General features: G+C 57.9%; 1 protein-coding gene across 2 annotated transcripts; it reads right to left on the bottom strand.

Moving 5' to 3' along the window:
- Nucleotides 1-335: 335 nt before the first annotated feature.
- On the bottom strand, nt 336-19753 carry GAA (alpha glucosidase). 2 transcript variants are annotated; one of them, XM_008013166.3, is made up of 20 exons: nt 19333-19753; nt 15847-16424; nt 15093-15238; nt 13034-13199; nt 12853-12949; nt 12360-12479; nt 12162-12280; nt 11941-12072; nt 10736-10846; nt 9951-10064; nt 9767-9851; nt 8681-8798; nt 8097-8230; nt 7805-7956; nt 7467-7615; nt 3059-3200; nt 2426-2575; nt 1840-2004; nt 1392-1544; nt 336-924 (listed from the first exon to the last, which is right to left on the bottom strand). In XM_008013166.3, the coding sequence occupies exons 2-20, from the start codon at nt 16390-16392 to the stop codon at nt 865-867; spliced, it is 2859 nt and encodes a 952-aa protein (XP_008011357.3). In that variant the 5' UTR covers nt 16393-16424; nt 19333-19753; the 3' UTR covers nt 336-864. The 2 variants fall into 2 exon arrangements, with proteins under 2 accessions (XP_008011357.3, XP_008011358.3); XM_008013167.3 differs by having other exon boundaries at nt 19081-19378.
- Nucleotides 19754-20535: the final 782 nt, after the last annotated feature.

Raw genomic sequence — 20535 nt, 5'->3', positions numbered from 1 at the left:
GGGGACATGGGTAGGGGAGGTGAGATGGGATGTGAAGGTGACATGGGGACATGAGGTAGGGATGTGAAATGGGGGGATGGGACACAAAGGTGACATGGGGCTTTAGGTGATGCGGGGACGTGAGGTGACGGGATGTGAGATGGGGACAGCATATGAGGTGACGTCAGGCCTCGTGACATGGGGACATGATGCAATGGATGCCGGCTTGAGACAGAGGATGGTGCGCACCCTCCGTGGGAATGTCCGGGGGCCTGCTGAGGACAAACGAACTGCCTCTGTTCCAGGGCCCCTGGACACACGCTCCCTGCCCCGAATCCCAGAGAGACCAGCAGAAGCTGATTCCAAATGCCCCTTTTATTAAAAATAATTGCACTTCAGATTTAGAATCTCCCAAGTCTTGTGAATTTTCCTGAGTTCCGGGGCTTGCTCGGGGACCAGCAGGTACCCAGCCCTCTGGGCAGCCGGGCTGTGGTGGCGTTGGGGCGGAGCAGCAGGCGCGAGGCAGGAACTGAGGTGCACATCCCACACCTCCATCCGAGCACCCCTTTCTCCAGTGCTGGGGACAGATGGAGGGGGTGGCTAATGCCGCCCGCACACCGGCAACAGGTGAGGAGGGCAAACCTGACACTCTTACTGACGCAGAGCAGCCCTCCGGGGCCCCGGCCCACGGCGCGATCTGGGGAGAAACCTCTCCTAGACATGCTGGGAGTCAGAGCCCTGGCCCAGGAGGTGGAGACGAGCGATGTGGGAGCTCGGGTCAGCGCTTAGCTCCAGGTGACGCATCCAACCCCCAGGCCCGCACACAGTCTCTGCTGCCCTGGGGAACCAGTCTCCCTCCTGAGAGACTTCACACACTCCGCCCGGCTAAGACCAGCTGATGAGAAACTGCTCTCCCACCAACAGCGAGACAGGGATGTCCAGGACCTGGAAAAGAGAGAGCACAAATGGAGCAGCACGAGATCCCAGCCGCAGCGAGACCCCAGCGCTCAGAAGGCAGCTCCAGCTGGCCCCGAGATCCCAGCAGCAGCGAGGCCCGGCACTCAGGAGGTGGCTCCGTCCAGCCCTAGGATCCTTCACGCCCGGTTCCTCCCCAGCAGGCACAGGAGGACCCTGGCTCTCAGTGTCAGTCACCTTAACACGTGCCGGAAACGCAGTGCTGCTTCAACACAGCTCGAGGGTCGCCATCGTGGCCCCATCACCCACGTGCAGACACAGGAGGACGAAAGGCACAGCCTGTGTGGCCTGACCCTTCCCACTCCTCCCCAAACACCCCCTTGGGAGGTCCCAGCATCCTCTGCTCCTGGCATCGGGTCACCAGGACCCCCAGCACCTTCTGCCCCCTGCACCATGGCTGGGGGATGGGAGCCCTGTGCCCCTCTGGGCCCTCTTGCCTTGGTGTCGGGGCTGTAGGTGAAGTTGGAGACAGGGGCGCCGTTAGAGAGGACCTGCTGGGGCGCTGTGGCCACGCCCAGGACGGTCACCTTCTGCAGCTGCAGGCCAGCCCCCTCGCTGGTCACATGTACCAGCTCATTCATGATCGTGTTCTGGGCCGAGCAGAGAGAGATGAAAAGACAGAGAATGTGGAGGTGTCAGCAGACAGCTGGGGCAGGGACACCCATGAGAACAGGGACTCATCATGGCTTCAGGGGAACGACCTCCCTCTGTGTAGATGAAAGGGCAGAGTGCATGGCCCCACTGCTCACTCTAGGACCCCGGGCCACCTGGCAGAATGCCCCAGTGGCAGGCGGCCATTGTGGGACCCCCAAGCCCAGCTCCCCTCACCCCTCCTCAACCCCTGGCCACCCCCTAGCCACCAGCCTGAGCAGCCCCAGGACTCACACTCCTGGCCAGGAATATGACCTGTGTGTAGGCCCCTCGCTCCAGCACTTCCAGGCTCTCTCCATCATCCCAGAACAGCTCCCCTCGGGCCTCCCCACCCTTGGTCAGGGCCACAGCCAGGGCCATGGGCTGCTGGCGGGACTCTGTGGTTGTGAGGCCAGGGCCCTGGAAAGGGAAGGACACGTGATGTCATCATCCCCACCCTGGTGCCTGGGAATGCTAGGCTGGGACAGCACCAGGCTGCCAGGAACTAGGATCTGCAGGAAAGCCTGCGGCCGCACGGGCTGAGACCCCGTGGTGATGGCCCGAGACCCTCCCCACCTCAGGTGCTATCCCACGGCTGCTGGAGGCCGGGCCCGGCGGAACCTCCACCGTGCAGCCACTGAGCTCCTGCCGACCACACTCCCTGCCTCTGCAGGGCTGTGCCCTCCCCACCTCACTGGCCTGGCTGGCTCCTTGGTAACCTACACTAGCGGTGGCGGCCCCTCAGAAGTCCTGCCTGGTTTCTCCCCACCGTCTCCCTGTGCCTCCCCTGGCTCTGCAGTGTGCTGTCCACGCCCCCACCACAGCCACCTGGATCAGGTACCTGCAGGGGGATGATGTACCCAGCCCGGAGGTGGACGTTGATGGTGTCCAGGGGGGCTGGCAGCGTCACCCACTGCCCCTCGCTGTGGATGGCTGGCTCACGGGGAGCTGCAGGTGGGGGCGGGAGGCTGCCAAGGGCCTCTATTGGCACCTGGAGGGAGACGTTGCTTTGAGAAGGATGCTGGGCCGTGCCGAGGCCCCCCATGCTGTCCTCAGGAACCAGGCTCTCTGTCTCCTGGGGCTCCACGTGGAGGCCTAGGAGGCCTGGCACAGACGGGCTGAGCTATGACTTCAGGGGCAGACTCAGGGCTCACTGTAGGGACCCTCTTGACCACTGAGTGGGGACAGAGCCTCAGAGGCCTGGGTACGCCGGTTCAGCACAGCCTGTGACGGCCGTGGGACTCGGGGAGGTTCTGCAAGCAGGCCTCAGTCTGCTCATCTGGGAAATGGGGATGGTGTGAGGAGTGGAGGGGCTGATGGTTGCAGATCACCTGGGCGGGGGCCTGGCACATGGCCGGGACTCAACACATACGCTCCTCTTTCCGCCACCTGGTCACACCAACTGGGTGGAGGGGCAGGTGGGAGGGCCACTCTGGTCTCCTGCCTCCCTGGGGTTTAGGGTCCCCAGACTCACCGTCTCCAGGTCGTACCATGTGCCTGAGGGGAAGTAGCCGGTCACTTCGGCCTTCCCGGCCTGCAGCACTGGGGTGATGAGCAGGGCCTCCCCCCACAGGAGCTGGTGGTCCACAGTCCAGGTGCTAGAGTCCTTGGGGAACCTGCAGGACGGGCACACAGGCATACGGGCGATGAATGGGATGGGGCTGGCTTTCATGCCCGCCCACAGGGAGGCACGGGAAGACAGGCTGAATTCTGCTTTCTGGAGCTCAAGGAGCTGGAGGACTCAGGTCAGACGGGCAGGGATGATTGCTGCAGACAGAAGTCAATGCTGGAGCTGGGAGAAGCCGTCTCCCAGGACATTCTGGCAGCTGGGCTCAGGGCAGGAATAGGGGCTTGGGCTTGAGGCACCAGGATGGACACAGCACTGGCCTCCCTTTGCTTGCTCACTTATCCTCCAGTGACCAAGGCAGTGCGGGCTCATCGGTCAAGTATTTGGAAAGTACAAACAAGTATCAACAAAGAGAAAAGATCCCCCCAATCCCACAACCACAGGCAACCTGAATTAACATCTGACAAAAAGATGAATGTGCACGCGCAAGCAGCTCTGCGGAAGAGTCTCCGTCTAACGGAGACCGTCCTGCCCTGTGATGCGGCTCTGCCCACGTCCTGTGTCCGGCCCCCGGACGTGCAGGCAGCATCCAGTACTCAGCTATGATCCCTGCATGGATACATTCATGGAGCTTTCATGCCTTTTGAGGTGACTTCTTTAGGCCCTATTTCTATTTGTAAAATTAATGCATCAACTCAATATGAATCTCAAAAATACTGACGGATAGGTACTGCTGCTTTCCACAAATGTGCTAATTTATATTCCACCCTGCTATTCCGTTCACTGTGTTCTTGCCAGCAAGGGATGGTCTCATTTCCTCTAACGTATTCTAATTCAGAGGCAAAATAAATGGTATCTTTCTGCTTCAAAATATTCCTTGCAAATTACATTTCTTGGAGTGATGTCAGTGAAAATGGTGGAATAAACACCTCTGAAAATCCTCTTCTCTGTAAAAACAGAAACATAGGCAAAAATGGTCAGAATTGACATTTTTAGGACTCTAGAAACTAATCACAGGCTTGCAGTGATCTGGGGAGCGTATTTAAGAAAACGGCTGAATCTTTGTAAGAACAGCAAGAATCCTCAGCTTAGCTAAGTGCTGAAGATGCTCTCTACCTCGCCCCAGCCACCTGGCAAAGGCTGGGAGACTCACGGATGCCACGTGTGAAGGGTATCTGGTATCTGTCCAATTATCAGCTGTCCACTAAGCTAGTCAAGCAGAGACTTTCGTGGCCACACACAACAAAGAACACAGACCTTATGGAATTAGCACAAGAAAGTCACAAAACAATCAGCAATAGCAACGAGGCCTGAGGGTGATGGGGAATCTGATGATCACAGCGGCCGCATTGAAAACACCCAGTCTAAAGCAAAAATGTATGAGACATGCAAAGAAACAAGAAAGTATGGCCCACAGATGGGGGGAAAGTAGTTAATAAAAACTGTCCCTAAAGAAGCCCAGACATTGGACTTACTAGACAAAGACTTTATGTCAGTTACTTTAAATGTGTTCAAAGAGCTCAGAGAAACCACGGTCAAAGAACTAAAGGAAAGTGTGAGAACATGACTCACCAGATAGGGAATATCCTTAACAAGAGAAATTTAAAGGAATGAAACAGAAATTCTGGAGTTGAAAAGAGAGCAACTGAAACGAAAAGTTCACTAGAGGGGCTCGACAGCAGATGAGAACAGGTGGAAAAAAGAATCAGTGACCTTGAAGATGGGGCAGTTGAGACTATGGAGTCTGAAGAACAGAAAGAAAACACGAGGAAGGAGTCAACAGAGCTGCAGAGACCCCTGGGCACCGTCAAGCATACCAATGTGTGGAACGGGAGACCCAGAGGTAGAAGACAGAAAGGGGCAGAAAAAATATTTTATGAAATAATGGCTGAAAAACCTCCCAAGTTTGATGAAAAACATTACTGCATATGTCCAAGAAGCTCGACAAACTCCAAGTAAGATGAAGTCAAAGAGATCTACACCTAGACACACCATCAGAGCTTCAAAGGCCAAAGACAGAGAATCTGGAAAGAGGCAAGACAGAAGCTACTCAGCAGAAACCATGGAGGCCATGGACTGACAAGTTCAAAGTGTTCAGAGAAATGACCGCCAGTCAAGAACTTTACATTGAGCAGAACTTTCAAAGAATGAAGGAGAAATTGGCCGGGCACGGTGGCTCATGCCTGTAGTCCCAGCACTTTGGGAGGCCGAGGCGGGCGGATCATGAGGTCAGGAGATCGAGACCATCCTGGCTAACATGGTGAAACTCCGTCTCTACTGAAAATACAAAAAAATTAGCCAGGCGTGGTGGTGGGCGCCTGTAGGCCCAGCTACTTGGGAGGCTGAGGCAGGAGAATGGTGTGAACCCGGAAGGTGGAGCTTGCAGTGAGCCGAGATCACGCCACTGCACTCCAGCTTGGGCAACAGAGGCTCTGTCCCAAGAAAAAAGAGAAGGAGAAATTAAGAGACTCTGAAGTCAACAAAAACCGAGAGAATTCATCACCAGCAGAGCGGCCCTACAACAAATACTAAAGGGAGTCCCTCTGTGTAAACGAAAGATGTGAGACAAGAAGTCAAAGCCACGTAAAGAAATAAAAACATGGGTAAAGGTAACTATCGGTAGATATAAAAGGCAGACAGTATGTATGTACTTTTTGCTTGTAACCCATTTTTCCCTCCTATTTGACTTACAAGACAATTGAAGAAGGCGGTCATTATCAATCTGTGTGGATGGGCTCATAACGTATACAGATGCGGAACAGCACAGAGGAACGAGAGGCAATGGAAACCACATAGAAGCAAAGCTTTTTTACACTATTGAAAGCAAGGTGGGCCGGGCGCGGTGGCTCAAGCCTGTAATCCCAGCACTTTGGGAGGCCGAGACGGGCGGATCACGAGGTCAGGAGATCGAGACCATCCTGGCTAACATGGTGAAACCCCATGTCTACTAAAAATACCAAAAATTAGCCGGGCGTGGTGGCAGCGCCTGTAGTCCCAGCTACTCGGGAGGCTGAGGCAGGAGAATGGCGTAAACCCAGGAGGCGGAGCTTGCAGTGAGCTGAGATCCGGCCACTGCACTCCAGCCTGGGCGACAGAGCCAGACTCCGTCTCAAAAAAAAAAAAAAAAAAAAAAAAGAAAGCAAGCTGGCATCAGTTCCCACAAGGCTAAAATTAAGATGTTAATTGTAATCCCTAGGGCAACCACTAAAAAAAAAAAAAAATAGTATAGCGAAAGAAACGACAAGGTCATTAAAATAGTCATTAAAACACAAATTGCATTTCTTGGATTTCCTGGTGAAGAATGTGTGGATACCATTTGAATCTCCTGTTTTGCAAATAGTGTTCCTCCAGTTTGGTTCTTAGTCTTGGTCTCACCAACGTACGAGTTCTCTATCTATTAGGAAGAGTGGCTATTTGCCGTTTTATTGACGATGCCTTCTCTGCTGTTATAATCCATGTTCAGAGCAGTTTTAATCTTTTTGTGTTTATATTCAGAGATTTACATTTTTTTTTTTCTGCTATGGTCAAATAAAGTTTACTTTTTTTTTTTCCCTAAATGAAACCTTTCCCTTTCTTTTTGCCTTGATACTTAAGCCCTCTGCTTCCACAGCAGAGGCACACATTCACTTCTCTTTTCCTGTGGAGTCTTTCGCAGCTTGATTCCTTTTTTTTTTCGAGACGGAGTCACACAGGCTGGAGTGCAGTGGCGCGATCTCGGCTCACTGCAATCTCCTCCTCCCAGTTTCAAAGGATTCTCCTGCCTCAGACTCCTGAGTAGCAGGGACTACAGGCGCCCACCACCACACCCGGCTAATTTTTGTATTTTTAGTAGAGATGGGGTTTCACCATGTTGGCCAGGCTGGCCTCGAACTCTTGACCTCAGGTGATCCACCTGCCTCAGCCTCCCAAAGTGCTGGGATTACAGGCGTGAGCCACCGTGCCTGGCCTCCAGAGTTTGATTTTTGACATCAGCTATTTAATTTATCTGGAACTTATGTTTCTATGGTACACAAGAAAAATAAATTGACTTCTGCAAATAGTTAACTATTACCTTACTCTCTGGGAATCCTCCCTCAACACACTGACGTGAGGGGCCGTTGTTAGGAACTCCTCGTGTGTACTAAGGCCTGTCTGGGGGATATTACTGGGTTTTCTTGCTGCCCTTCTCCCTTAAGCCAGGCCCAAATGTTGTCTCACTCAGTGGCAACCTGCTGGGTTCTGGGGAACACGGCCCGCAGCAGGACAGGGCTGCCCGGGTGTCACGTGCCCCTCCCCCAGGGCACACATGGGCCACACCCCTGCCCAGGTCACTCACTCCAGGAAGAGGGGCCGGGCCACGGTCTCCCCAGCGACGTGGGCCTGGTGGAACAGCGTGTAGAGGTGGGGGAGGAGTGCGTAGCGCAGGGTGAGGGCCTTCCTCATGGCCTGCTGGGCCGGCTCGCTGAAACTGTATGGCTCCTGGGGCTGCAGGGCAGGCGGGGGCAGAGGAGGCCTTGGGTCCTGGGGCCGCGGTCCCCTGGAGTCCCTGCCTCGGGAGACCCGCACTTCCTAACCACCCAGCATGGGGTGCTTCTCCAGCGGGGGAGGGATTCCCAGGGGAGAGTCTGGGGTGAGGGGCATCCCCCACCTGCCACGCCGCCACCCCCACCCTACCAGATTGAGCAGGCCATTGTGGTTCCGCATAAAGGGGTAGAAGGCCCCCAGCTGGGTCCAGCGCACACACAGCTCCTCTGAGGTGTTGCCCAGGAAGCCGCAGACGTCGGCCCCGACCAGAGGCACCCCCAGCAGGTTAAACTGCAGGATTTCTGGAAAGGCAGAGTCAGGCTGGGCCTCAGCCTGCTGCAGCAGAGCCAGCTCAGGCCAAGTGACCCAGAGGGAGCTGAGTGGGCAGGGAGCCCAGGCAAGCCTCCCATAGAGGGCCCCGGCTCTGTTCCGCTGAGCTCACCTGGCACGGAGGCGGCGAGCTGTTCCCAGGAGCTCCACACGTCCCCCGTCCAGTGGCCGGCATATCGGCCGTGGCCAGCAAAGGTCGAGCGGGAGATCACAAACGGGCGTGTCCCCCGAGCCTTCACCAGTGCCCTGGGTGGGTAGGGGACACCGTGAGGGCTGTGTGGAACAGGGTCACCCGGGAAGCCTGTCACCAGCAGGGCAGAGCTGGGAGCAAGGAGCTGTCTGTGATGAGGCAGAGGCTAGGGAGGAGGACGGCGAGGCCACTGCCCACGTCTGCGGGCACAGCTGCCTCTGTCCAGGACCCCCCCAGCCTCACAGGAGTCATGAGGTCCCCGCTGATGCAGACTCCCTGTCAGCATCCAGGGTCCTTCCTCTCCAAGCCTCAGGTGTGAAGTGGGAGGGAGCTCTCCAGCTTCAGGCTGGGGTGCAGGCAGCGGGTGGGGACAGCACTCAGGCTGCCAGCAGACCCCGGGTGGTCTGGGCCTCTGCTTTTCCTCCTCCCTGAGGCCCTGCAGAGGCCCCGACCTTATGGGACAGGCTGTGAGGGCAGAGCCCAATGGGGAGGGACATGGCCCTCACCTGTAGGAGGCGATGGCTTCAGTCAGGCCGTAGAGGTTGTGCAGGTTGTAGTGTGTAGAGAGGAACTGGTGGCTGGAGGCACAGATGGTGGCCGCCTGGAGGGTCCCCCCAACCACCCCTGGAAGAGGCAGGGGCTGGTTTCCAGGGAGCTTCCTCCCGGCAGGCTCCAAGGTGCCCTCCCTGCCCCCCACCTCCCGGGAGCCCCTGTGCAGGTCGCTGCCTCTTCAGGCTGGCCCTGGAGGTGCACCTGCGGCCGCTCCCCATGCCCCTGTGGGGTTGGTGCTGCCCTGGGAACCTGGGGCACATCCTGCACCATCTCCACTGCTTCCAAGACAAGGCCGGGGGGGTGCTGGGGGCTGGGCTCTGCAGACCCCCAGACTTCACATCCACCGTCTCTTAGCCCGTTCTAAGCATCCCCCTGCCTGTTTACCTAAGCTCCAAACCCCACCCTCTGACTGATTCTTCGCTTGGCCAAGCTACAGCCTCAGGCCCCCAAACCTTCTCCCAGGCCCAACTGTGTACTTCCTTGTAAAATCCAGTCTCTGCCATTCCTGCGAAGTCAGTTTGGCAAGAAGCCCCATCCTCCACTACCCCTCAGGGGACGTCTGGTCACCCCGGCCTGCCTTCGGCAAGAATCTTGCTGGGTCAGTTTAGCCGGAATCCCCCTGACCCCCATGCTTCCTCTTGGTAACTCCCATCTCTGACCCCCACCCTGCTCCCTGGCTAGAAACCCACTTGCCCGCGCTGAATTCGAGTGGGGTCTGACCTCTCCCCACGTACGGGTGGGTCCCCGCTGCATGGTCCCTGCGCCTATGGAGACTGCCCTGAGTCAAGTCGGCCTCACTGTGCTCTGGCAAAGCACCCCCGAGCAGCGCTTCCTCCGGCAGAGCCTGGGCCTCTGCACCCACCCTGTCCTCGCTGCTTGGCTGAGTCTCCCTGCCTGAGCCTTTCTCCTGGGGTTCCCCTCCCGCCCCTTTCCTGGCTGGCCCATCTGCTTCTCAGAGATGAGGGCGCTCAGTCGCCCAGGCCAGACAAAGGAGACTCTGGTTTGATGAAGTCCCCAGGGTAGGTGGGGGGTGAGCTGACCAGGCACGTAGGGTGGCTCCTCCAGCTCATTGTGGGGGCAGCCGTCCTCAGAGCCCCTGATGAAGTTGGAAGGCTCGTTCATGTCCTGCAAGAGAAGCTCTGCTGGTGGGTGACTCTGCCCAGAGTGAGGAGGGTGGGGTAGTCCCCAGGGGCCTTGGGGATGCTCAGGACGGGCCACACTTACAATCCACATGCCGTCGAAGGCCACCTGGTCATGGAACTCAGCCACCATGTCCTCCCACCAGGCCAGGGCTGCGGGGTTGGTGAAGTCGGGGAAGGCAGTGGACCCAGGCCACACCTGGACAACGAGAGGCTGGAGTGGGGAGACCTGGCCCCACCCAGGGCCTGCACGGAAGCCCCACCGAGCCTGAGCCCGAGCAGAGGGGCAGCCTCACTCTTAGGGGATGCCCACATTTGTAAATCTGAGGGACCTGCACCCTGGGGGTCAACGAGTAGCTCTTTCTACACAAGGAACTGATGCGGGGCCAAGGGGCCTCAGCCTGGGGAAAACAAGGGGCCACCCCCAACACGTCACCCAGGGGCTGGGCTTCAGAACCAGAGAGCGTCAGGGAGAAGGGCAGTGGAGATGGCCCCATATAAGCCCTGCCAGGGAATCTCACATAAGCACTAGACCCTCCCTAGCTGCTCCCTCAGTGGGGTCCCTGCCTGGAGGCCACTGGGGGGGGCTGGGAGGACAAGGAGGACCCTAAGGCCTCACTGAGGGTCTGTAGAGCTTGTGCCTGGGCCAGGCCCAGCTGCCCATGAAGTCAAAGGCCTGCTGATGGAAGAACTCATGGGGGCATTCCTTGTAGGAGCCACCATCGTCATGGGCCACTGTGGCCCACTCCTCTCAACTCTCCACTGGGTGTGATGGCTCCTCAAATCCCACCCTCTTCCTGAGCAGCTGCTGGCTCCTCCTGGCTGGAGGCCTCTGCTTTCTAACCCCTGTCCCCTGGACCCTTGCCCTACCTTTCCAATCAGTGGCTGGCCAGTCTCATTGGTGATGAAAACTCCCCTCCGCAGACCCTCGTCGTAGGGTCTGTAGCTCCCGGCAGGGCCTGAGCTGCTGATGGCAGGATCCTGGGAAGAAGGAAACCCGTTAAGGTAAGGGTGGCCCAGAGCCCTGGCGCCAGCCACGGGGAAAACGGGAAACTGAGACAGTGAGAGGACGAGGCAGGGGATGACATCATGCGTGTGTACAGCACGCCTGCCTGTGTACCTGCACACGCCCGCCTGGAGAGGAGCCAGGGCCAGGGGAGTCAGGACCAGCTGGCTGATCAGGGGCATGCCGGAATGGAAGCTTTACCTTTTCTTTAAACCTCTAGAGTTTCCCAAGTGTTCCACAGTAATCACTTTTCTTTTACAATTAAAAAAATGTGAGAAAGAAGAGGTCTGTGTTTCCACTTCTGCTCCTAGGGGCTACTAATGTTTGCTGCCCACAGAGGGCAGGGCTGGAGACGAGCAGCATCAGCACAGCCCCACGTCTCATCGGCGCTTCCTCTGCGGCAGCGGATCTTCCTGGCAGGAGCGGTTGGGTCTTTTCAGTTCGCCCTGCCTCCCACCTCCTCCTCTGGCCATCATGCCGGGCACCAGGACTTGGGCTGGACCAGTCCCCAAACTGCATCCTTCTGGCTGTGGGACTGGCTCAGGGAAGGGCCTCTTTGTGCTTGTTGACTCAAGAGTCTTGCCCTGGGCTTTTCTATGGGAGTTGACGGGAAGAAGTCTCCGCTCTGTGGTGCTAGCATGAGGGCCGGAAGCTGGAAGCTACCCTCACTCACATCGTCCTTTCCAGGGATTCAGAGCCGGCCTGAAGGACAGGCACGGCCAGAAGGCACACGGAGCTTCCACAGTTTCCGCGTTACCCATGCCCAGGGCCATCTGGTCCTCCACTTTCCAGGACCAGGCGACATCAGCTTATCATGCCTCTGGCCTTTTGCTTTAATGCAGTTCAAGTAACCCACATCTGATAGAACCCGTTTCCAGGGACCCTCAAACCCGACCTCCCTGGACAGCAGGGGCCAAGCCTGCCAACTTGATATTCCCTCGATATCACAAAGACCCTCAGAAAACATCCTCGAAGATCACACAGGCACGAGGATGATGCCACACAGAGGAGGCGCCACTGGGCACTGGGCGGCCCCCTTCCCAAAGACCCACAGCGTGGGGGCACACACCACAATCATCACGTAGCGACGGCCGCCCTGGTGCAGCTCCTGCACCATGGCTGGGAAGTCCCGGAAGCCATCCTTGTTGAACGTGAAGTCCCTCCGGGAGTCCATGTAGTCCAAGTCGTTCCACTGGACGTCCTGCAGCCACAACACGGGACCGTCTGCTGCGGCCTGAGGAGACGCGTCCCAGCCAGCCCCTCGCCTCCCCGGCCACCACCCCAGCTCACCAGGGGGAAGTGGGCCCTGGTCATGTTCTCCACCACCTGGCGGGTGATGGCAGTGGAGGAGTAGCCCCAGCGGCACAGGTGGAAGCCCAGGCCCCAGTATGGCGGCATGAACGGGTATCCTGCAGGCCAACACCGACTTCATGAGTGAGGCGGGAGGCAGCCTCGGGGTGGGGGCCGTGGCCAGGGAGCAGGACCTACCCACAACATCCAGGTACTGCTGCACCACGCTCTTGGGCTCCGGGCCCAGGAAGATGTACACATCCAGGATCCCACCTGTCGACCTCCAGCTAAGGGCAGGGCTCGGCTGCAGGACCACATCTGGAAGGGAAGCAGCTCTGGGGTTTGGGGACAGATTCTTCACCTGAAGGGCTCTGAACCCCACAGATGGGCCAACCACATCCCCATGGGGAGCTCAGAGTGGCCTAGGGAAGCCGTGCTAAGCCTGACTCAGGAGGAACCTGGCACGGGACGGAAAGATACGTGGCCCCAGCCCACCTCCAGGCAGGACCCCAGAACCCTCCTTAGGAGCACAGAAGGCCAGAGCTGGGAGAGGCATCAGCCCATGGGACTCATTTCCCAGAAAACACGAGGCCCAGCACTGTGCCCAGGGCCCCTCATGTGGACCTCCAGTCTCCAGGGCAGGCAGCACAGAGGAGACCCCAGCCCAGGCGCTGGGCGGTGGGCAGCTTACCCATGGCATTGCTATTCAGCAGGAACACCCCATGTGCCGACCCGCCATCCTCCAGCGCCAGGTAGAAAGGGTGAGACCCGTAGAGGTTCGCACCGGGCTGGGACATGCAGGAGACGGCGCGTCAGCACCTGTGCTCCCCAGCTCTGTGCCCCTGCCCGCTGCCCACTGCCCGCTGCTGTACCGTGGGCGCGAGGTCCCGGTTCCACAGGGTGATCCTGGTCCAGCTGGTGCTGAGCATCAGGGGACTGAGGTGCTCGGCGAGTCCTGTGATGTACTGCGAGGGCAGCGAGGTGGACAACTGAAGGAACTGGTCCGCAAAGAACAGGGGCGCCACCGTCGTGTTCAGCCTGCAGGACAGACGCCAGCCAGGCTTGCTCACACCCAAGGGGCCAGACGAGCCCGAAAGCACCCAGAGAGCACCCCCAGGCCCTGGTGCCCTGGGAGGGTGGAATGGCCTGGCCGGCCCTGCAGCACATTGACCCTAGGACAGGTGGCCGTGCCAAGCCCTGTAGCCCTTGGCACCCTGGCACCAGCATGATAAACACTCAGGGCACATCAGAGGAGGTGCACTGCCTGGCTGGGCCCACACCACCCCGATGGGCCCCCAAGTGGCTGACCTCCAGGAACCAGCTGGCACCAGAACTGTCCCGTGAACCCTGACCCCAAGCAAGGCTAGGCAGGGGCTGAACAGAACCTTTCCAGGCCTAGGAGCTTATGGCCAAAGTCCTCCCAGATCCAGGCCCAGCCATGCCCCAGAGGGACCCCTGGGGTTTGCTGGGGGTCAAGTGCAAGGCAAACAGCACCTCCAAGGAATGAAAGCCACAGATAAGTCCCGTCCACAGGAAGACGTGTCCTCTGTTAACACATCACAGCTAATTTCACAGGATGTGCTCACACCGCACCCACCATCCCCTGGGCAAGACTCTACGCTGACTGCTTTCACGGCCGGAATCTGTCAAGATGCCTGTCTGTTGTTTGCTTTTTGAGATGGGGTCTCTGTCACCAAGGCTGAAGTGCAGTGGCAAAACCATGGCTCACTGCAACCTTGTAGAATGCTGGGCTCAAGGGATCCTCTTGCCTCAGCCTCCTGAGTAGCTGGGACCACAGGCATGTGCCACAACTACTGGCTAATTTTTTATTTTTATTTTTAGAGATGGGGTCTCGCTTTGTTGCCTAGGCTGCTCTTGAATTCCTGGGCTCAAGTGATCCTCCTACCTTGGCCTCCCAAAGTGCTGGAACTGCAGACATGAACCACCACACCTAGCCTTTGATGCTTTAAAGCATCACACCTAGCCTTAAGATGCTTTGACAAACTTCTCTTGGGTCTCTCTACTCAGAGGTCACCTCAGAGAGACCACCCCTGTGCCCCACATCTGCACAGCTGGCTTCCAGAGTGGCCCCCCTTCCCCCTGCGTCTGCACAGCTGGCTTCCAGAGGCCACCCCTGCCCCTACATCTATGCAGCTGGCTTCCAGAGGCCACCCCTGCCCCTCCATCTATGCAGCTGGCTTCCAGAAAGGCCACCTCTGCCCCCAACATCTGCATGGCTGGCTTACAGAGAGGCCACCCTTGTCCCCTGTGTCTGCACAGCTGGCTTCTAGAGGGGCCTTCCCTGCCCCGTGTCTGCACAGCTGGCTTCTAGAGTGCTCTGTGTGGCTGCTCCCTGACGCTGTGTCTGCATGGACTTGCTTATGGCTTCCCCTCACTGTGTGACCGTCCCCGGGAGCAGGATCCAAACCACCCAGCACACGCAGCGTCAGTGGGTGAACACTGAGTAAATGAATGAGCAAAACAAGAAAAACGCGTTTCCGAAGACGACTTCTCTTAAGGTTAAAGCAAATCCCAGCGCTGTCGTTCCTGAGCGTTTTCCTGAGTTAAATGACAAGCAGGGACTTGGTCAGTCCTGAGCACATGTTTACGTGGGATTTAGACCTACGTGAGTAAAACACCCAGGCAGCGCTCTGTGAGAAACACGCTTCGCCCACACGTCACCCTCCCCATCACGTGCGAAACACGCGTCGTCCTCCCCATCGTGCGGGAAACACGCATTGTCCTCCCCATCACATGCGAAACATGCGTCGCCCTCCCCATCACACGAGAAACACGCGTCGCCCTCCCCATCACGTGAGAAGCACGCGTCGCCCTCCCCATCACGTGAGAAGCACGCGTTGCCCTCCCCATCGCGCGAGAAACACGCGTCGCCCTCCCCATCAGGGCGCTGACACAGAGCCCAGAACTCACAGCACGCGGCCGTCCAGCTGCCGGCGCACGATCACCCCGAAGGGCTCCTTGGAGAACTCCACGCTGTAGAGTGGGGACACTGCCCGGCTGGGGACACGCGGGGTCTCCAAGGGCACCTCGTAGCGCCTGTTAGCGGGATCTTTGATCTAGAAGAAACGGGGGTGTATTGATGTCCCCCACAGCCCCCTTACTCTCCAGAGAAGAACCCGCATCCCAAGGACAGGTCAGGTCCTGGTGCAGTCGCACGTGGGTGTGGGACCACAGGCAGCACATTCAACCTCTCTGAGCCTCAGCTTCCTCATCTGCAGAGCCAGGAGGAGGATGCGTCCTTCAGGATGGAGGTAAAATACAGAACACCTGATAACTCCGAATTTCAGATAAACAAAAGCAGCTTTTCTAGTATAAATACATCCCAAATATTGTATTCTTATGCTAAAAAACAAAGTCATGCCTGGGGTATCTGCAATTCGGGTTTACTGGGCGTCCTGTTTTCATTGGCAACCTCTGGCAGCCCTACTGATCCACCTTTTCATAAAGATGAATGTGCCCCAAGTCCTGCCTTCTGGAGCACCCGTCACTGTGGTGTCCCCACTGCTCCCCGAGGGACGCTGCCGTGTCTGCTCACACCTTTGCTCCCAGCAAGGGCCCAGCACACGGTGGTGCAACATGCACCCCACCCTTGTGAGGTGTGTGTGTGTCGCTGTCCACATGCACCCTCTGCCCCCGCCACCGCCTCTGCCCCTGCCCTGCCTACTGTGAAGTGGAGGCGGTTCTCAGTCTCCATCATCACATCCAGCCGCAAGGTCAGGATGTCCTTGGGGAAGAAGGTGGGGGTGGTACGGGTCAGGGTGGCCGTGTAGCCCATTTCAGAGGTGCTCAGGTTCTCCAGCTTGTAGCTGGGGTAGCTGGGTGGGAAGAAGCACCAGGGCTGTCCCATCTGGGTTCTCCGAAGTTCCTGCTTTGCAGGGATGTAGCAGCAGCCGCGGGCCTCGCACTGTTCCTGGGTGATGGCCTTGTCAGGGGCACAGTCGAAGCGGCTGTTGGGGGGGACGTCGCACTGTGTGGGCACTGCTCTGGGACAGCCGGGGTGTGCCTGGGCATTCTGGGGCCCTGGCCTGCTGGCTCCCTGCTGGTGAGCTGGGCGAGTCTCCTCCAGGACTGAGGAGGATCCACTCAGTTCTCGGGGAACCAGCAGGAAATCATGGAGCAGGATGTGTCCCAGGAGCGCAGCAGTGGCCAAGGACACAAGGGCACAGATGGCCAGCAGCCGGTGGGAGCAGAGCGGGTGCCTCACTCCCATGGTAGGAGATGACCCGGGCAGCTCCTGGAGGCCTGCAGAAGAAAGCTGGTTCAGCAGGGAGGCAGGAGGGGAGGCACTCACGGGGCTCTCAAAGCAGCTCTGAGACATCAACTGTGGCTGGCACTGCAGCACCCAGGCAGGTGGGGTAAGGCGGCCAGGGTGGGTGCTGCAGTGCTGTCTCGAATGGGGAGAGGGCCAGAAGGAAGGGCGAGAAAAGCTCCAGCAGGGGAGTGCAGAGCACTTGCACTGTCTGCTAAAATGTTACACATCAAACACGCTTAGAATGTCCCCAGGAAGACCAGCAAGACAGGTGGACACTTGAAACGGGCAAAACAGCTGTCACCTGGGCCAGAGTGCTGTGGAGAGATCTCAGCTCACTGCAACCTCCACCTCCTGGACTCAAGCAATCCTACCACTTCAGCCTCCTGAGTAGCTGGGACTATAGGCACACATCACCGCACCCGGCGAATTTTTCTGTATTTTTGTAGAGATGGGATTTCGCCATGTTGTCCAGGCTGGTCTCAAACTCCTGAGCTCAAGTGATCCACCTGCCACTCGGCCTTCCAAAGTGCTGGGATTTCAGGGGTGAGCCACCACGCCTGGCTGGGAGCCCCACTTCTGCACAAAGGTGTGGCCTGGTCCACTGGGCATCAGTGGAAGTAATTCTGGCAACTCATACGTCCTTAGGGGAACCCAACACCTTCCCCTGCTCCCTTTCCTATTGACTGGTGCACGGATATACCACAGTGGGGAATCCTGGGCACTGCAGCTGAGGGTGACACTCTAGGGGTGGCAAAGCCACAAAAGAGACAGGACTTAATCTCTAGTGACTTTGCAGATCAGAACCCTTCCCAGCCACTGAGGCACGTGGGGAAGAAACAGTCTCGTAACAGTGGCTGCACCTGGAGCCTCAGGTACAGACACAACAAGGATGTCGCGTGCAGATGAGATACAGGGGTTCGCTTTCATGACTCTGCTGGTAAGATTAACAAGCGCCAACTCCCTTTGTTTTGCTTGTCTGTACGTGAGTATCTTATGACAAACATTCTATTAGTCTGGCTCCTCCCAGGAGCAGCGGGAACCCACATGCGATTCAATATGCATGGATTTTAACAGGGGAGTACTTTGACGTGTGTAATACACCATGGGGAGCGAGTGGGGAAGGCTGGGAGAGCCACTGCACCTATGCAAGTCTGACCCCAAGGGAAGGAGGAAGAAGGTGTCCTAGGAGCAAGGCCGGGGGAGGAATGCAGGGAGGTCCTCAAACCAAAGTCAGCCATCAGAGGGGTCTGTCTCTCTGAGGAACAGGCCTTGGAGCAGAGGCAGGGAAGGATTTCAGAATGCAGCCCCTGGCCAGTGAAGCTCCCTGGAGCAGAGGACCGTGAAACCTTCTCCGGTACTGGGAGCTGGTCACACACCAGGAAGAAGTGAACTCAGGGCCCGAGGGAGTCTGACCTGTCATGTCATGTTACAGAAGGCTGGGCTGGGAACACTCTGCCCCCGGCCGGACTTGGTGTTCCACCGTGGGCCACTGGTAAATTAGGGTTCTCTGGACTGGAGGGTGAAACATTTTACCCACACTTCTGACATCTAATGTGTAGGGTTTTTCTCATGCCCATCAATTCTGCAACTTTCTGGACATGGCTGGGTGTCCTACGATTCAATTCAGTCCTCACGCTACCTGGAGTCAGCGCAGACTCCACAGGTTAAGGGCTCAGTCCCACAAGACTGCCCCCACTTCAGAGGCCAATGGCAAACCCCAGGTTGTCACTTAACTTTTGATCAACTAGTTAAACTCAGGGGTTCCCAGAACTCCCTCTTTAGGGTCACGGAACTCAGGAAAGTGCGTTTCTTACATTTGCTGGTTTATTACAAAGGATAAAACTCAGACAGCTATATGGAAGAGATGTGTGGGGCCTGGTGTGGGGTGGGGGCACTGATTCTGCGCTCTCTGCTCACACCACCCTCCAATGCGTTGGTGTGTTCAGCAACCTGGAGGGAAGCCCTCTGATCCCTGTGCGTTTTTCTGGGGCTCCATTATGCAGGCATGGTTGACTAAGCCACTGGTGATTAACTCAATCTCCAGCCCCTCACCCCTTTTCCATCCCAACCAGTCATCAGGCCTTGGTCTTTCTGGCCATCTGCTTGCATTACGAAGCCACCTGGTGTCCCCAGTCATCAGTCACCTCATTAGCAAAGGGCTCTCTCATCACTCGGTTTCCAAGGGTTTTAGGTGCTGTGTGCCAGCAACCAGGGACAAAAACCAGAGACAGTCACCCCTGGCCTGGCCTAAGGGGGTCTTTGTGATTCAGACACTCAGATCTCAGAGCTGGCCCCGGGGGCCCTCACTCAGACCACGGTGTCCTCACTCCCCAGGGATTCAGACCCAGTCATGTGCGTCCTGTAGGAGCGGGAGGTGGCTCGGTCCCGGCCAGGACTGAGCACTGCGTCAATCAAAAGGGGAAAGCCTAGAAACGGGAAGACGCAGCCTCTAGCCCCAGCCCGACACAGGAGGGCGGCTCCCCGTTCAACTCTGAGCTGAACTCAGATAAACACCGGGAGGAATAGATAGAGGTCCGGGGCTCAAGCTCCGCTCAGGGAAAGAGGCTAGGGGCGCGGCTAGGCGGGTTCAAACCCGCTTCTGGGGTGTTACCGCCGGCAGCGCGGGGCAGACGTCAGGTGTCTCACCCGCTCCGTGCCTCAGTTTCCCCGTCAGCTGCGGCACGCGCAGAGCCTCCCTCGCTGAGCAACGGGCGGACGAGGAGAACCCAGAGGTGTCCGGGGTCCTTCGCGTCACCGAGGTCACTGTCCCACCTGCTGCCTCATCCCCGGCCTCCACCCGCGGCCCCGGCGACAACCTCAGCTTTCCCACCTGAGAGTACGCGCGGGCAGCCGACCGCCCTACCCAACCGTCCCTCGCTCAGCCCCAGCCCCGCTCACCTCCGCGCACGCGCGCCCCGGCAGCCCACGGAGACTCCGGGGTCGTGCCCGGGGGCGCGCAGAGGCGGGTCACGTGACCGACAGGCGCTCGTCGCGGGGCGGGGCCGCGGTGGGTCACGTGACGCGGCCTCCTGCGCAGGCGCCCGAGGCAAGGGTGCGCGTCCGCGCTGCGCGTCTCCAGTGATGGCTCGGGCAGAGCGGTCCTGGGCGCGTCTTCGCTCTCGGTGGGGGCACGGGGAGCGCGTCTGGCTGCGCGTCCGGCGTCCCGCGGGGAGAGGCCTACGCGTGCTGCCCGCTGCCAGTTCCTCTTGGGTCAGAGATGAGGCGAGGCCCCCGCTGGCACAGCCCCGGCCCGATCCCCGGTCCCCGTGGGGTCGGAGATGGGGCGTGGTCCCCGCTGCCCCGGTCTGGGTCCCCGCAGCTCGTAGGACTTTGTAAGGGGCTGGCCCAGCCGCGTCTTGCGCCCAGGGATTCCTCCTGCCAACACGTGCCGAGGGCGTCATCGGAAAGGCGGCCAAAGGCGCTCAGCGCCAAGTTAGAAACAGCCAACATTTGGAAAGTCCTTAAGTGTGCTCCGTAACTCATACTGATTCCAGAAAGAAATAATCAAAACATTGTGATAACCCATAAAACTGAGACGGGGAATTTTTTCATGAGAAAATGCTTACATTAAGAGGAACACATTTTTAGATGTGAGATACAAAAAACACACACTATAACCTTAACTTGCCTAATAAAATGTATGTGCAGAAAAATACAAAAGGAGCCACACCAAAACACAGAGGTGTTGTCCCTGGGTAGCGGCATAGGGGCAGGAAAAGCCCCACTTCCAGCTTGCAGTGAGCTGAGATCGCGCCACTGCACTCCAGCCTGGGCGACAGAGCGAGACTCTGTTTAAAAAAAAAAAAAAAAAAAAGCCCCCATTCCACCTCTGTTGTGGTTTCTGTATTTCTACAATGTTTTAGAATGAGTAAGCCTTACGGCCGGGCGCGGTGGCTCACGCCTGTAATCCCAGCACTTTGGGAGGCCGAGGTGGGCGGATCACAAGGTCAGGAGATCGAGACCATGGTGAAACCCCGTCTCTACTAAAAAATAGAAAAAAATTAGCCGGGCGCAGTGGCGGGCGCCTGTAGTCCCAGCTACTGGGGAGGCTGAGGTAGGAGAATGGCGTGAACCCGGGAGGCGGAGCTTGCAGTGAGCCAA

The sequence above is a fragment of the Chlorocebus sabaeus genome, chromosome 16 (assembly GCF_047675955.1).
Source record: "Chlorocebus sabaeus isolate Y175 chromosome 16, mChlSab1.0.hap1, whole genome shotgun sequence".
Classification (NCBI taxonomy): Eukaryota; Metazoa; Chordata; class Mammalia; order Primates; family Cercopithecidae; genus Chlorocebus; species Chlorocebus sabaeus.
This window is presented reverse-complemented; position numbering and strand designations above follow the sequence as displayed.

Coding starts and splice junctions, on each gene's coding strand:
- GAA (XM_008013166.3), bottom strand. CDS start 16,392: ATGGGAGTGAGGCACCCGCTCTGCTCCCACCGGCTGCTGGCCATCTGT. Junction 12,073..12,161: donor CCAGGGCCCACTTCCCCCTG/GTGAGCTGGGGT, acceptor TTGTGGCTGCAG/GACGTCCAGTGGAACGACTT. Junction 9,852..9,950: donor CCTTCGACGGCATGTGGATT/GTAAGTGTGGCC, acceptor CTTCTCTTGCAG/GACATGAACGAGCCTTCCAA.